General features: G+C 31.5%; 1 protein-coding gene across 4 annotated transcripts; it reads left to right on the top strand.

Moving 5' to 3' along the window:
- The first annotated feature begins 332 nt into the window (after nt 1-332).
- Klrk1 (killer cell lectin like receptor K1) lies at nt 333-16,131 on the top strand. 4 transcript variants are annotated; one of them, XM_048794867.1, is made up of 9 exons: nt 333-489; nt 1,399-1,403; nt 1,514-1,611; nt 3,864-3,971; nt 6,510-6,602; nt 6,818-6,853; nt 7,205-7,353; nt 7,646-7,749; nt 14,712-16,131. In XM_048794867.1, the coding sequence occupies exons 3-9, from the start codon at nt 1,572-1,574 to the stop codon at nt 14,827-14,829; spliced, it is 648 nt and encodes a 215-aa protein (XP_048650824.1). In that variant the 5' UTR covers nt 333-489; nt 1,399-1,403; nt 1,514-1,571; the 3' UTR covers nt 14,830-16,131. The 4 variants fall into 4 exon arrangements, with proteins under 4 accessions (XP_048650824.1, XP_048650822.1, XP_015345068.1 ...); XM_048794865.1 differs by having other exon boundaries at nt 336-489; nt 7,202-7,353; XM_015489582.2 differs by lacking the exon at nt 1,399-1,403 and having other exon boundaries at nt 336-489; nt 7,202-7,353.
- Nucleotides 16,132-17,665: the final 1,534 nt, after the last annotated feature.

Genomic DNA, 17,665 nt, shown 5'->3' with positions numbered 1-17,665 from the left:
CACACTTGAGTCCACTTAAACTTATAGCAGCTTGTACACAGGGTGACTAAAATGTTAAATTTTCTTTGCTTAACTTCACACAGTCCTCACAAACAAGCTTCATGTAGTTTTTCACTTTTGATATAGAAGTTGTATAATATCATCATTTGTTTTTCAAAATTCTGTGCTACTTTTTATCACTCAAATAATCATTTTCAAGTCCTAAAATGTTAAGACATAACCTTTATCCAGCAGTGGGTGGCCATGCTTCATTCTCCAAATGAGCAAAGTGTGATGTGCAGTGATAAAAAAGGAAGTGCTGTGGTTTGTATCTCCTCTTCACAGGAAGATGAGATCAGAAGAATAGTTATTATACCTTTTTCTCAGGAATCAGAATTACTTGAGCATCTCTCTTGTCAGTTCTAAATTAGGAGCACAGGACACATCTACATTTTCTAGTTCTGTAGAAGGCTTTTATCCACAAGAACCAAGATCTTCCTTCTTGATCAGGTGTGTGTGTGTGTGTGTGTGTATGTGTATGTGTGCGCGCATATGTAAGTGCACATGCATGTTTTTTCTAACAACTATCACTCAAGAAATGTGGAGGTATAAGATATTTCTAATTATTTAAGTGACTACAATTGCTGAAGACAAGGAATGCACATCGCTTCTGAAGTATTCTTTTTTATAGTATCCAATTAGTAATTAGGATATACTTACTGAAGTATCAGAAATTATAGCTTTCTATAAGAAGCCTTGTCTAAGCAAAACCCCAAGAATGAATTATTATATTTAGGATTAAAAGGATTTTCAATGTGAATTCTCACATGGGTTTTCTAATCTTGTGGAAGGCACCTACCTTCTCTGATACACAATTTTAAAAGCAAGATGAAATATGTCATATCCATTAATTCCAACTATTATGATCAAATATACATAAATCTTAATTTAAAAACATCAGCATTATGCACATTTGTTAAATAGCTATTTTTTCTGGAAGCTCTGATAGACACTGTAAAATGTTGCTATATAATGTTACTATGTGAAATTGTGCTTGTTACTGATGATGGTGATGATGATAACCTGTTATTGTTTATGATGACAATGATAATAGAAACTGGATTAAAATTCAATAGGAAAACATCCAACAAAAATTCATAAACATCTTGCATAAGTTTATCTTACAAAGAAATCAATTATCATCCAGTAAAATAAACAATTATAAACAGAAAACTGTGCTGTTATTCAATATCAGTGATGTCAAATATTTTTATTAAATATTTTAATGTATATAAATTAAAATATTCATTATACGTTATGACACTTCGAACTAATTGGTCATTATTTTACAAACAAAAAATTATATATTAATTTAACCTGGCTTTATGTGAATCATTATTTCCATTCTTTTTTTTTTAGGGGAGGTAAGCTATGAAACAGGGGAATTTTTCTGTATTTTACTTGTCCAATCAAAATACTTTCTCTCTTATAAAGAAAACGGAAAAAACAAATGTTCCATTTTACTTCATTCAAGAATCCTGTGTGAGAGGCGTTTGGACTCCCTGAAGTAGACATACAATTATCATCATAAAATGGGACTGATTCGTGATCGGAGGTGTCATCACAGCTTGGGTATGTACTTACTGTCCACATGAATGTGTAGTTCTGCTTCTGTATATTTTTAAGCTGTCCAAAATTTTACTTTAAATCAAGCTGTCAAAAACTTTCACTTCCCCCACCACTGATTTCATTATCTTTCAATAGTAAAGTCATCCACAGCTGAAGACAACTTGAATCAGTAAATAGCATCACACTGGAGTTAGAAGAACTGAATTTTAATCAAACCATTCTTTTGTTTTGAGATAGGGACAATGAAGCTTGCATGGGATCCTTCCCCCACAAATAGAGAAATAATATGTGCTGTATTTATCTTAGTGGAGTTCTGTAATATTAAAATCAACATATAATTTGAAAGTACATTTTATGCTAAAAGTGTCAATTTTTTCATAAATTATTTACAGTTGGTAACATTATATTAAATAATCAATGCGATTTTTTACATCTCTAATTATTTCATCCATAAAATAACACCTACCTTCTGCTCTTCAGGTTTAATCAGTGAATTATATATGAACAAACAATGTTTACATCTAATTTTAGTTATAAAGACAATTAGTAAACTGGGTGTGGTGGTGCTCACCTATAATCTCAGCAACTCAGGAGGCAAAAGGATCCCAAGTTAGAGGCTAGCCTCAGCAACTTAGCGAGATCCTAAGTAACTCAGGGAGACCCTGTCTCAAAATAAAAATAAAAAATGGAAATGTGGCTCAGTGGTTAAGCACCTCTGGGTTCAATTTCTGGTACCAAAAAGACAATTAGTATTATCATTTCATTTAGAAAGGCTTTTAAGTATTCAGTAAATGATTAATATTTCAAAAAGTAAACTTTTGTTGTTGTTTTTGTTCAGAGGCAAGGTTCTCTGTCTTTATCCTAAAACTTTAGATCCTACTTGTTTCATCTTTGTCATTAAAAACGAAATTAGACAAGCCAGTATTTACTAAATGTTTGCATGTGATTAACATTATTGAAACTAAGTTCATCATATTTTATTTTATTTTTTAAAGATCTCTAATGAATTGTGTTGATATCTTTTCTTACTGCTGTCTTTCTTGTTTTGCAAGTTAGGAAACAGATGCAAAAGTTAAATGCTATGTAAAATTATCAAGTTAAGTCTGAATCTATAGTGTACATATATGTCTATCTTGCTCTGGCTTTGTTTTTAATAAAGTGTCTATTTTAATGTTAATTTCATTATATTACAAATTAATTCATTTTAAAGTATATAAGATATTACTAAGAATACTTTGCTATGGAATAAAATAATATTATCTATACAATAAACACAAGCATCGTGATAATAATGTAAAGCAAAATAAATTCACGTTGTACTTTTTTTCTTTTTTATGTAAATTTTTTCTATTTATATATGACAACAGAATGCATTACAATTCTTATTACATATATAGAGCACAATTTTTTATATCTCTGGTTGTATACGTAGTATATTCACATCAATTCGTGTCTTCATACCTGTACTTTTATTTTTTTATTAGTTGTTCAAAACATTACAAAGCTCTTGACATATCACATTTCATACATTTGATTCAAGCAGATTATGAACTCCCATTTTTATCCCGTATACAGATTGCAGAATCACATCGGTTACACATCCACTTTTTTACATACTGCCATACTAGTGTCTGTTGTATTCTGCTGCCCTTCCTATCCTCTACTATCCCCCCTCTCCTCCCCTCCCCTCCCCTCCCATCTTCTCTCTCTACCCCATCTACTGTAATTCATTTCTCTCTCTTGTTTTTTTCCCCTTTCCCCTCACTTCCTCTTATATGTAATTTTGTATAACAATGAGGGTCTTCTTCCTTTACCCTGCAATTTCCCTTCTCTCTCTCTTTCCCTCCCCCCCTCTCGACCCTGTTTAATGGTGATCTTCTCATGCTCTTCCTCCCTGTTCTGTTCTTAGTTGCTCTCCTTATATCAAAGATGACATTTGGCATTTGTTTTTTAGGGATTGGCTAGCTTCACTTAGCATAATCTGTTCTAGTGCCATCCATTTCCCTGCAAATTCCATGATTTTGTCATTTTTTAGTGCAGAGTAATACTCCATTGTGTACAAATGCCACATTTTTTTATCCATTCATCTAGGGCATCTAGGTTGGTTCCACATTTTAGCTATTGTGAATTTTACTGTTGTACTTTTAAAAAGATATCTGTGGGAAGTATATTAATGGAAATGATGAGTTTAATTTTAAATATCTCAAGTGGTAGAAAGGCTGTGGCTCATATTGGCTTGAATTGTTTTTCTCCAGAGATGACTGAATGCCACAATTATAACTTTGGACTGGCAAAGCGTCACACTTCTAAAAGATGTCAAAAGCAAAGATCTACTCTAATAACAGGCAAATGTAGACAAAAATGTAAGTCTTGTATTCCATTTGTCTTCTCTCATTGTACAGAGGTTAATCATGGAAACAATATGATTTAAATCAGTGACAATTATTCAATTTATTTTACCTTCATTGTAGTAGCAGACATGATATTTACTTTAATAGATTATTGAAATATATAATAAAATTAGAAGAAAATATTGTTTAGGACCTTTTTAATGCCCTAAAAATGATGAGCTTATTTATCACAATAATGATAATGAAACAGAAGATTCTGAGAAATTAGTAAGTAATTAGCTATAAGGAGGAATAAACAAAAAGATTCAACAGAAAAGAAAAACATATTAAATTCATCTGAGTTATGTTCTTAAACATTATAGAAGCAATAATTTGATTAATATATAGAATGTTTCTGAGTGCAGTAGAGAAGATGTGTCCTCAAATGTCTTTTTCCAATCCAGAATATTATTGATATTAGCACTTGAGGCAGCTTAAAGAAAAAGAAAATCAACAGACCACCTTCACCTAAAATCAACAGAGATTTATTAACAATAATAAGAAATTACTAACAAATAACATGATTTCATGAGTTAGTCATAGGAGTGTAAATGAGTTGTATATAATAATCAAAGGAGAAAGAATATATGACCATGTGCATAATGTTGAAATGTCATTGAATAAAAAAATCAGTGTGAATTCTTAACTAAAAGAACTTAATTTGAAAAATCTCAAAAATGTAAATACTGCTCTTGATATGTACATATATAGACACAATATATTACATATATAAATCACTACAATTAATGTTAATACATTTTCATTATAATTAGGAAAGACAAATATTTTTGCTATTATTAATGTTGCTTATTATTTATTGTTTTGCTGATGCTGAGTGACTAAGCAAGAAAAGAAAAAGAAATGTTTATAAAATTAGAATTAAAAGGTAAAAATAACATAATTAAAAATGTGATTTAAAATATTTTAAAATTAATGAGTGTACAGGCCTTAAATATAAAAAACCATTAAAAATAGATATTAAGATTTTATTGAAAGTTCATATTTAAAACTCAATTGTCTTCCTAAATATAAATACAAGGAAACTGCTGTTCATATGTTATGACCCCAAATCAGGAAAAAGCATAGAAATAAACCTTTTACTAACAAGCCTAGAAATAAATTTGCTAATTAATATTTCTACTGATGAACATAAAATGTAAAGCATTCAAGGATAAAAGACAACATTTTTGCAGATACACATTATCTCTATACATCTGCATATTTAATGTGATCCTGTTGGAGGACAAATGCACTGTATTTAGAAATGATATGTTCTTTAAAAACACATTCTAAAGTTTATAAGGCAGAAAAAATTACAATAATAGCTAAATAGTCTGAAAAAGATAATGTACTATAATATTGTAGACACTATCTTGTATTCAATCATTTCATAATGAACATATGTGAATGAGCAGACTGATTAGAGTACATACGATTAAATGCAAGCACATGTAGGGATAGATCATATGCTAATAGTGGCATTTCATGTCAGTAAAGGAAGATTAGTTGATTCAATAATTAGTGCTAGAAATCTCAGTACACACCTGGCAAAGAAAACTCTTATAAAATTTGAGTTTTTACCAAATATATTTTACACACACATATACACAACAGATGTTTAATGGTCCAAATAAAAATAGAAGCCATGCATCATTGTGATGTAACATGGATATAATTAGTTTTACAAACTCAGAATAATAAAGACATTTTATTCATATCAAAAACACAAAAGTCATAAAGGGAAGTTTGATTAAGTCAACCAGAGAAAAACTAACCATTTCAGCCTTTCAAAGTTATTATAAAGAAAGTTAAAACAGAAATAATGTCTGAACCATATATTTGCAAAACATACTTCATATTCCCAACCTAAAAAGTAAAGAATAAATTAGTGACTTTGTAGAAACAAGAAAAATCTCAGAGAAATAAGAGATGTTCAACCTTATTCCACAAGAGGAAATATAAAATTAAAATGTAAATGTAAAAATATTTCCTACCAAGTTTATACATTAAAAAATGTGAATAACATTTACTACCAAGGAAAATATAAATGAAACAGGAATATTAAGTATAAACAGGCTTTTACATTTATATTTGTTATTATGTAAATTAATATAAACTTTTTAACTAAAATTTTCAATCATTACAGAAACTTAATATACACATGCCGTTGATTGAGTAATTGCCATAGTAGGAATTTCTAGAGAACTAAACAATATGCACAGGTATAAATGAAATATATCATTATTTCTAAAAGCAAAAACTAACAAACAATTTACCCATTGGAAAAAATTAAAAGTTTGTCAATAATTAGATTTTGTCCAGATAACAATGAAATGTAATGCAATAATTTTACAACTTAGGCATTACCTCTTCTGAGAAAAACAGAGCCAAAAAAAAAAAACAAAACACGTATTCTCTCATCAAAAGCACAATACCACTAATACTAAACACAAAGATACCTGTGTCCTTTATACTTCCTTTCTTTTCTGATCTTTCTCTTTTCTTTGACAGTATCTCCATTTTTTCTTGGTCGTTTCATCGCCATTTCTATGGCGATACGTTTCATTGTTATGATGGCGATATGGACTGTCATATTCGTAAACTGTAAGTCATTACAAAAAATTGTGATCTCATTTATCAAACAATTGTAATGCTTTATTTTGATTAATATTCAGAGGCACAGATACATAAACTAGCAATACTGAGTAAGTGTTCTCATCATAGTTTTGCTGTTAGTCTAGATATTTACCAGTTATTTTTATTGGATTATAATTTACTAACAGTATAAATTTTTAAAATAATTATGATTATTTTCATAGCATTTCACAACCAAGAAGTTTCAATTCCTTCAAATGGTAAGTGAATTTTTAAAAATATTTTGAAGAATAAATTGAATACATACTATACATACTAGAGTGTATTATATATCCAATGGCACTAAAAGTAGGAAAGGAAATAGTTTATGCTTGTCCACATTTTACTATGGCTTTATTTTGTTGAAACAATGGAGTACTTGCAAAGAGTAGAAAATTCTGTTTGGGCATCTCCCTTTCTATTTCTGTGTAGAAATACTTTGGATATGACTATAATGGTTTAATTGTTTTTTAACTTTAAAGTTGGAATGAGAAAGGCGTTTGAGTTTTTTTTATAATCTGCTATAATGTCTAGATATGTGTAGAATTAATAGTATATTCTCTTTCTAGAAGGATACTGTGGCCCATGCCCTAAAAATTGGTTATGTTATAGAAACCACTGCTACCAATTTTTTAATGAGAGCAAAACTTGGTACCAGAGCCAAGCTTCTTGTATGTCTCAAAATTCCAGCCTCCTGAAGATATACAGTAGAGTGGAACAGGTTGAGTATTTGTTTTAATCACCCTTCGTATATTTAATCTTAATGAATGAAATAATTCATTGGAATGTGAGCACTGAAACAGATATTCTAATTCCTACTTTGAATCTTTCTGCCTTAAAATTAAGAAAGAAACCTCAGATTTTATGTATGTCTTGCTTAAGTTGAAATTATGCTAGTTAGGGACAAAATGCATTGTCCCTCAAGTGTGAGAAGAAAAGATTAATTGATTATGGCCTTGCACTTAGCAACATTCTGAGCATTGATTTTATTTGCACCTTGTTGTTTCAAACAGGATTTCTTCAAATTGGTGAAGTCATATCATTGGATAGGACTCATACAAATTCCCACAAATGGATCCTGGCAGTGGGAAGATGGCTCCATTCTCTTGCCCAACCAGTAAGTCTTAGGTCCAATAGATTTTTTTTTTGTTTTTTTTTTCTCTTTTTAATATATGCATCTCAATAATACCGAATGGTGAATTTTGTTGTGGCATGCTAGTGCACACATACAAACATGATTTGATGAATTTTACTCCCCAATACTATCCACTCTCTCTTCTCCCCAACAGGATCCTAGTTGTGAATTTGTTCCTAATTTATCTCTATGATCACTCATCTATCACATTTTCTTTTTCACAAACTCAGGCATTCCCATATTCTCATTCATTTAGAAAAGAAATACTTGTGCCCTAAATTTGGAAGAGAGTATTATGAAGTGGCCAATATAAACAATTATGAGTAATATATATGCTTACTATGTGGTAAATACTGTGAAAGATAGATCTAATATTATGTTCATTTTACAGATAGGAGACGGAAGCAGAGAGGTTAAAAGGTTAAGTACAACATATTCTTTTGTCATGTACTACTAAGGTGACGACAATATAATTGGTGTGCAATAAACTGCACATACAGAGTGTACACTTTGATGCACTTATGAAACCATTAATAAAATCAAAATAATTAGCATATCCATCACCTGCAAAACTTTCTTTTGAACCTCTATAGTACTTTCTTTGTGCTCTTTTCTATATCTCTTTCTGTTCCTAAGAAACAAATCTTTTTTCTCTCACCATAGATTAATTTGCAACAACTAGAATCTTATATAAATGCAGTCATACGATATGTACTAGTTTTATGTTGGACTTTTTTCACTTAGCATAATTATTTGAGATTTGGCATTTCATAACATTAATACTTTCTTTTTATTCCCAAGAGGTATTTCTTTTTGAATGTAGTGCAACTTGTTTACCCTATTGTCTCTCGATATATATGTAAGTAGTTCTCAGTTTTTAATTACAAATAAAGTCACTTGTGAAAATTTGTGTACAACTGTTTCCATGAAAATAAGCTTACCATACTGGGGTTGTAGCTTAGTGGTTGAGCACTTATCTACCATGTGTGAGGCACTGGGTTCAATCCTCAGCACCAGATGAAAGAAAGAAAGAAAGAAAGGAAGAAAGAAAGGGAGGAAGGAAGGAAGGAAGGTGTTGTGTACATATATATGTACACAACACCTTTATTTATTTATAAATAAAACTAGCTTTCATTTCTCTTATACAAATATTTAAGAGTAAAACAGATGGATCATATAATAGTTTTATGCTTAAGTTTTTAAGAAAATACCAAACTATAATCAAAGTTGCTATGAAATTTTACTAATTTCACATTTCTTTTAGCAGCATGTGAGAGTTCCAGTTGCTCTACATTACAGCCAACATTTGTTATGATCAGTCTTTTACATTTTAGATATACTAATAAATATGAATTGGCATCTCAATGTGGTTTTAATTTGCATTTTCCTAGTCACTAACAATGCTAAGGATCAGTTTTTGTGTTTGTCATTCATTTCAAGTTTTTATTTCAATGATTTCTGGTCTGATATTTGTTATTTACTATATTCTTATTTTATGTTAAATTTGCTTTCCCTTTTCTGGTTTTTTCAGGGTTAAAGCCAAGGCACTGATTTTTCTTTTCTAATAAAAATATTTTTTTTGCCATTAATATGTGAGATCATTTGGTAACCTCCTTGAACATTTTGATACATTGGTTTTGGTTCTATTCAATTCAAAAATCATTTCTAAATCTCCTTCCATGCTTGTCTTCAATTCATAGATTATTTTTTAATATTTGGAAAATTTCTAGAACTCTTTCTATTACTAATTTCTAATTAAGTACCATCTTGATCAATTTAATATGGATTGAAACCTCTTGAATTTGTTGAGATCAGTTTTATGGACTAGATTATAATCTCTTTTGAAATGCTCCATGTGTATTCGAACAGGTATATTGTGCCATTCTTGAGTTCTGTAAGTGACAATTAACTCAAGATAATTAAGAGTGTTGCTCAAGACTTCTATATCCTTTCTGATTTACTATCTACTTAGTTTTGACTGTTTATGATAGAGGTCGCAATTATTAAAAGGGAAGTATTAAAACATTGTACTGTAAATTTAGTTACCTATATTTCCTTGCAATTCAAATGCTTCTTTGCCTGACATATTTTGAAGCTCTGTTGTTAGATGCATAAAAGTTTAGCTTTTGTGTACTCTTCCCTGAATTTATGATTTTATCATGATATAATGAACTCTTGAGCTAATAATATTTTGTGCTTTGAAATTCTACTTAGTACCATATAAATTTAGTCATTACAGATTTTTGATTAGAATTAGTGTAGCATATATCTTTAATCTGTATGGGTCTTTACATTAAAAGGAAGTCTCCTTTGGACAGACTACAGTTGAATTTTACTTTTTAATCCAGTTTGACAAGTCATGCCTTTTTATTTGGGATGTTTTCTCCATTTACATTCAATAGTTAAGTAATCTTGCTATTTGCTGTTTATTGGTTTTGTTAGTTATTTATTCCTGTTTTCTTTTTCTGAGTTTTATTAAACATTTTAATTTTATTTAGTTTTATTAAACATATTTTTTTTGCTTTGGCTTATTGGGTATATCTTTGTTGTTATTTTAGTTTGCTCTAGAGTTTATTGCATATATATCTAATATATCAATAAATCTGATAATCTATCACTTCATGCATAGTATAAAATTCTTGCAATATTATCCTTCCATTTCTTTCTTCCAAACCATGAGCTATTTTAGTCATAAATTTCCCTGTATAAATGTCATAAGTCTCACACTGTTATTTTTATTAAAAACATCAAATATATTTTAAGTGCTTTAAGTAACAAGATAAAATTATACAAATTATGTTTATGCCTGTCACCATTTCTTTACTCATTTTTATAGAACATAACTTCCATCTACTGTAATATTCCTCCTATACTGAGGATTTTTGTAGCATTGCTTGAAGCTGTTTGTTTCCTAGTGATAAATTATTTCAGCTTCTATTCTGAATATGTCTTTATTTTATCTTAATTTTTGAGAGATATTTTGGATGATGATTTTTTCCCCCCTGGATTGAACCCAGGGCCTTCTGCATGCAAGGCAAGCACTCTTCCAACTGAGCTATATCCCCAGCCTGAGATGCTTTTATTCTTTACACATTTCTGGATTTAAATCTTTTGTTGTTGCTTGTTTGGGGTACTTTCAATAAGTTTCTCCTCACTTCTGTTGTCTAAGAAATCTGCTCTCATACTTGTTTTTGTTCAACAGTACATATGTCTTTTTTCTCCCTGTGGCTACCTAATCACTTTTCTTTGTCATTGGGTTTGAAAATGTGCCATAAGCCTTGTTTTTAGTTTTCTTCATATTTCTTGTGCATGTGGTTTCTTGAGACTCTTAGAAGGGTTTATAATTTTCACTAAAATTAGAAAATGAAGTGTAATTATTTCTTCAAATGTTTTCTCTCCCCCATTTCTTTGGTGTCTTCTTTAGGCCAATCAAATGTGGTCCATTAAGCCTGTTAAAATTGTAGTAAAGTTCACTGATGCTCTATTCATATTTTTACTCTTCTTTATGTTTTTGGATAGATTCCATGATCATGAAAGTTTAATAATCCTTTCTTCTGTAAAGTATAATGTTTCATTAATCCTATAAATGTATGTTTCATCTCATACATTGAAGTTTTCTTTTCTAGAAGTGTGATTTGGTAAGTGTTTTTAATATTCTCCATGTATGGATTTGAATTTTGATTGATTGATTTGTCTTCTCATTAAGGTTAATTGTTCTGTTTCTTTACTTGCCAGGTACTTTTTTTTGTGGAATTTTATACATTGGTCTTTTATTAAAAACATTAAATATGTTTTTAATTTTATGTTACATATTTTTATTGCTAAAAATATTCTAGGGGCAAAGATACTTGCCTTTATCAAGTACCCTTACTTATAAACCACTTTATCTATTTTGATCTTTTAAAAAATATTACTAATCAGGACATCCAGTCTAGTTAATTATCTCCACTCTAAAGCAGTATTCTTCTAATACCTTGTATTTCAACTCTGTTTGAAATATAAGGTTTTACAAATCGCTAGATAAAGTAGGCATAGTTCCAGACCCTCTATATCCACAGTTTCCTCTAGACCTTTCTAGATAGTTCTTTCTCCATCTTTGAATATTTTTCTTGCACACATGCATTAATTAATACTCTGCTGAATACTCAAGAAAGGACTTCTGTATGTCTTTGGGTTTCTTTATTTGCTCAGCTCTTTGATCTTCAGTCTGTGTCTATGAACTACAGTTGCTTTGATGTTTACAGACTAGAGTATTCTGATACTCTTTTTTTTTTTTATAGCCTGCTCTTTTAACCACCTGATAGCATAGACGAACTCTTCACACTTGGGCTAAATGACAATACTTCAACATTTATTGAGCTTATAGAATATAGCTTTTATCCTTTGAATGAATGTTAAGATAATTCTCAGAAAAAGGCCATTTCTATCATTTGGAAGATCTGTCCTATCATATTTACTATTAATTAATTTACTTATAATGGCACAAAGATCAGGAATAAAACCCCAATATTTTGATACTACTACTTTCTCTCTCCTTTGGTCTCATAAAATCAGCAGAAGTTTTCTAGACTGTAAATATTTAAAATTCTTTATTTATATTTTAGTTATTTGAATATTCAACTCTTCCATAAATAATAAAAATAATCACAATATCAATGTTAATGTTAGATTAATTAGGTGTTTATGTCTTTCAGACACAATTTTAAGCATTTTATATGTGTCTCCTCATTAAGAACTCTTAAAATTCCTAAATAGGGCTAGGGATATAGCTCAGTTAGTAAAATGCATGCACAAGGCCCTGGGTTCAATCCTCAGCAAAACACACACACATACACACACACACACACACACACACACGCCTATATAACAAGTATTATTTTACTCTAATTTTACAAGTAAAGAACAGAATCTTAGAGTGTGTAATAACTTACTTAAGCAGGGATTCAGATATATATGCATTTCTGACTCTATCACAAGAGTAATCATAGAATGGTTTTGAATTTGCTTTGCTACTTTAATGGGTAATTGGCAGTGGTCAGTCAACAACCATTTACTGTCATGTGTTCAAGTTTTCTGTTGTATACATTGTAACAGAAACTATCTACCTTCCTATCACATTTTATATTTCTGACATGAAGACCCCCAGTATTGATGTAGGATGGGCTAATTTCTACATGACCTGAGATTTTATTTATTTTTTTAATAAATTTTTTTTTTTGAGAGAGAGAGGTTTTTTTTAAAATATTTATCTTTTAGTTTTCGGCGGATACAACATCTTTTTGTATGTGGTGCTGAGGATCGAACCCGGGCCACACACATGCCAGGCGAGCGCGCTACGGCTTGAGCCACATCCCCAGCCCTGAGATTTTATTTTTAACAAAATTTTCTTCTCCCAAAATACTAATAAGATTGTATATCATATTATTTCCAATCTACAAGTGTAATTTTTGTTCATGCACATGGTAAATATTTTTGAGTACCTGTAAATGTCCAGCAGAGATAACTGCAGGGATGATTAGGACATAACTCCTTCAAGAGCTTTATACTGCAGTCAAAAATGTAGTTAAAGGGACTGGAGGTGTAGCTGTGGTAGAGTACTTGTCCAGCACATGAGAGGTCCTGGGCTCCATCCCCAGACTGGAAAACAAACAAGCAAACAAAAAAGGAAATGTAGTTATCAAAAAATAAGCATAATGTGATGTGAAGAGTGATAAGAATGATGTGGGAAAAGACACATAGAAATCAAAATAACATGTGAAGAAAGTGAAATTAGAGAGAACAAGGCACTATTTATTTCTCTGTGGTGAGAACATTCAAAAGTCACTCTTCTAGCTAATTCTTAAACATAAAATAGCTAATTGGTAACTGAGTCACCCTGTTGTGCTGTGGAATGCCAGAAATGACAAGTACATGAAGTGATAACTATGCTAACTACACTTATTGATTATATTAATCAATATACATTAGAACATCAAATTCTTCTCCAGAAATAAGCACAATTATAAAGTGTAAATCAAAATTTTAAAAATTAAGAATGAAAAAAAATTAGGCTTAGATTGAGATCCACTAAGGGTAGTCACTAAAAATTCCAATCTTGTTTCCGATGTAGCATCTAGTTTTTCCATATGTACAGCGTTCATTTCCTTGTCCTTTAAATACATGTAACATCAGAGCACAGTCTGTCCCTTTGATTTGTCAGTTTCACATTGAAGTCACATGATCACTCTTTTTTGAATATTCTATTTCTGACCTATTCTTGGAAGAAAAAAATTCACTAATTATATAAATCATATGACTCCCAAACACTAAATATACCAGAATAAAATGCACATACAGATTTAGCCATCTCCACATAGAATGACAAACACACATGCATGCATGCTCATACACACATGCTTGCATGTTTGTGGATATGTTTCAGGATTTTATGATCTATTTTAATTTCTTTACCAACTAAAATTGCATCTATAGTCCTCCTTTGGTACCCCTAGGGGAATATATCTGTGGTTTACTGTATCTGCAGATATAGAACCTGAAGATGTTACAGAGTATCAACTATATGAAGAAGATGGTTTTTTTTCTTGTACAAAAAATTGCAGCTATTGAATTCTAGGTTCAATTCTGAATTTATTTCTTATCTAAATATTAATTTTTAAGTAAACATTTTGAAGCTTTTATTTTACTCAGATACATATATGAAGAGATTTTAGACTTCTGAACTATCTAATTTCCAAAGTATAAAAAAAAACAGTGGCTCATAATTTAAAATATGAAACTTTCATTTTCTGAGATGCCTACATTTTGTATATCTGTGAATTAGGAGGGTCAAGCATGGTACTAAATTCTCCTGCAATACCTTTTAAATTCTTATAAGTATTATTGCTTTTTTATTTCCTGCATTAACAAAGTTATGAATATGTCATATGTAATTCTCTCCAATCCAGACTAACACTGGTGGAAATGCAGAATGGAACCTGCATTGTATATGGCTCAAGCTTTAAAGGCTACACAGAAAACTGTTCAGCCCTGAACACATACATCTGCATGCAAAGGATTGGGTAGACTCAATAAACCATCCCAACACAAAACAGGAACAGAGAAGGGATTGCACCGGCAGGAACAATGCTATGTGGCTGAAGGAAACAAACAATGGGACAAACACAGGAAGAACATACACCTCCTGGGCTCTCCAGAATAGGACCACAGAACTATTCTGCATCTAGTATTCTGTAAGACAAAGGAAGGCAATTCAGAAATCATCAAGTCCTCCTCTACCATGGCCCAGACTGCACAGGATGGAGTTGGGTTCAGCCTCGATTAAAAAGAATGGAACCAATCCAGGAAAGTGGTGAGGAAAAAGTAGCCCTATAAATCACTGGTGGTACATCTAGCAGAGAAAACTGCTCCATGGGTGGGCAGTGCTGTGCCCAGCTATGGGGGTAATGTTGCCATCCAAATCAGTTAAGAAGGCAGGACTGCTGCCCCAGTGGGCTTGGAGGCAGAGCAGAAAGCCAGAGAGGTTTATTCTTGGAACTTAAGATCTCGTGGAGTTTGCCTACCTAGGTTTTGGACTTGCTTGGAGCCCATCATCCTTTCTTTTTCTTCGACATTTCCTCCTTTTGGGGTGGCAGCTTATCCAATGCCAATCCCAGCCTTGCACTTTGAAAGCACATAATTTATTGTATTTCATGAGTTCACAGCTGGGGAAGAATGTTGCCTGTCCCACCCAACAATATTTTGGGTGGGACAGGCAACATTTGGATAAATATTAACTATTTAGGTAATACTTAGATGAGACTTCAGGCTTTAGATTTTAGAGTTGGTGCTAGAAGGAGTAAAGCCTTTTGGGGTTGTTGGGATGGAATGAGTGTATTCTGCATGTGAGGACATAAACCTTTCAGAGGCCAGGGGTAGACTAAATGTTTGTGTACCTCCAAACTTCATATTTGAAACTATAACACCCTCCAAATTATAATAGAAGACAGGCCTTTGGAAGGAAATTTGGGTCATAAGTGTTAAGCCCTGGTGAGTAGGATTAATGCTTTTAATAAAAGACCCCAGAAACCTCTCTAATCTTTCTTATCACAAGGGGATACAAGGAGAATTTGAGTCTACACCTGCAGGAGGATCTTCAGCAGAGCCCAACCATGATGGCATAAACTTTGTTTATAACTCACCTAGTCGATAAAACTAAGAACAGAGGGGAAGATAGCTGGGCATTCGTTATCACTGAAAATAACAGAAAAGGATTCATAATGTTGTTGCATAATATATTGTTACTTGGGGAAAGTATTACTAAACCAGCAGACAGGTAAAATGTATTAAATATCAGAATTAAATAAAAATGGAAATCACAACCGAAAAGCAACCACAGAAACTGGCTTTTATTCTGAGAGCTTATAATAAACTTTGGGACTGTTAGTTTCTGTTTTGATGGTTGTCATGGAGCTTGGAAATACAAGACAAAGTTTAGTGGTCATTTAACCTGAGTGTTAAATGCAAGTTCTCTTTCTAAAACTGAGATCCCCCAAATGTTTCAAACTCCTACAATAAATAAGAAATAAAACCTATACTTCAGAAAATAGAAAGAGAGATTCTTGCTAGTCTTGACCTTTGAAAAGATGGTGGAGAAAAATGAAAACCTCCCATGAAACATTTATTCCCACAGATAAGCCCTCATTTACATTTACAGCCCAAGTCTGGCTAACAGTGAAGTCAAATAATAAAAGTATGGCAGTCAAATAATTTATTTGAAGTAGTTCAAGGTTATTAATTGCATTACTACTAACAATGTCAATATTGTCGGAAGGGAAATAACCTCAACCAGTTCTCAAGAACTTTGGTAATCTTCCAAATTTCTCAGACACAAAGATAAAATTACAAAAGGTAGAAACTAAAGGATGGGAGGGTGGAAAGGGGAGTAATCTTGGTGAAGGGTCTTGAAAATCTGAAATCATGTCAAAATAAAGAGCTAAAATAACCAAACAAATTGAAGTCATCTTTGAAACCTGTCTTTCTCTTACACAATACACCAATATGTCAGCAAATCCAAGTCTCTCTTTCTCTTTCTCTCTCTCTCTGTCTCTGTCACACACATACACACACACACACATTTACATATGCACACAACTACATATTCATATGTGCACATAGTATAGCAATATACGTTGGCCAATCACTTCCCAGTACTTCCCCTGACAATTGTTATTTTCAAAGAGAAATACTATTGAATTCTGACTTCTAGTGTTTGTACTGAGGAGTTATCTTCTTAGTCTATTATTGTTTGTCTCTTCATATGGCTACTGTTAAGATTATCTCTTCATCTTTGCTTTCAGTGTTTTGGCTGTTACAGCTTGGTAGGGTTTTGTTTCTGTTTATTCTGGTCCAAGTTTATGTATTTGTTTTTCTGTCCCATTCTGTATCTATGCTCACCCTAAAACTTCAATTCCACATACATTTTCCTATTGAGTATCACATTTCATTTATCCATTTACCTATTTGCATTTTTCCATTTTGTCTATTTCAGTTCATATATTTTTATGCTGATTTTTCTTTGAGCTCACCAGTATTATTTTTGCTTTCAATCTTCTATTTCATTTTCATTGAATTCTTAATTTTGGAAATTTCAGCTTTTAAGTTTTAGAATGCCCATTTGTTTGGATTTGGAGATTGAAATCTTCCAGTGACATTTTAAACTTTTACATCTTTTTTTGTCCTGTGTTTAAATAATTGTTAAATACATATAGATAGTTGTTTTAAAGTCCCACTCTGGTAACCCAAATAAGGGACATTGTATATCGGAATCTCTTATTGGTGCCACCATGCTTGACTTTTTTTTTTTCCCATGACCTTCTGCTAGCTAGTTTCTGATTCCTAAAAACTGGAGGACTTTGGGAGG

This window comes from Marmota marmota, unplaced genomic scaffold (genome assembly GCF_001458135.2).
Source record: "Marmota marmota marmota unplaced genomic scaffold, marMar, whole genome shotgun sequence".
NCBI classification, from domain to species: Eukaryota; Metazoa; Chordata; class Mammalia; order Rodentia; family Sciuridae; genus Marmota; species Marmota marmota.
Note: the sequence above shows the minus strand (reverse complement) of the source record. Positions and strands in the feature narration are given on the sequence as shown.

What these genes read in the sequence shown, in the direction of transcription:
- Klrk1 (XM_015489582.2), top strand. Translation starts at nt 1,572, where the DNA reads ATGGGACTGATTCGTGATCGGAGGTGTCATCACAGCTTGG. An exon ending in AGGCAAATGTAGACAAAAAT is followed by an intron (nt 3,972 to 6,509) that starts GTAAGTCTTGTA and finishes TTTCTTTGACAG; the next exon opens with TATCTCCATTTTTTCTTGGT. An exon ending in TCCATTCTCTTGCCCAACCA is followed by an intron (nt 7,750 to 14,711) that starts GTAAGTCTTAGG and finishes TCTCCAATCCAG; the next exon opens with ACTAACACTGGTGGAAATGC.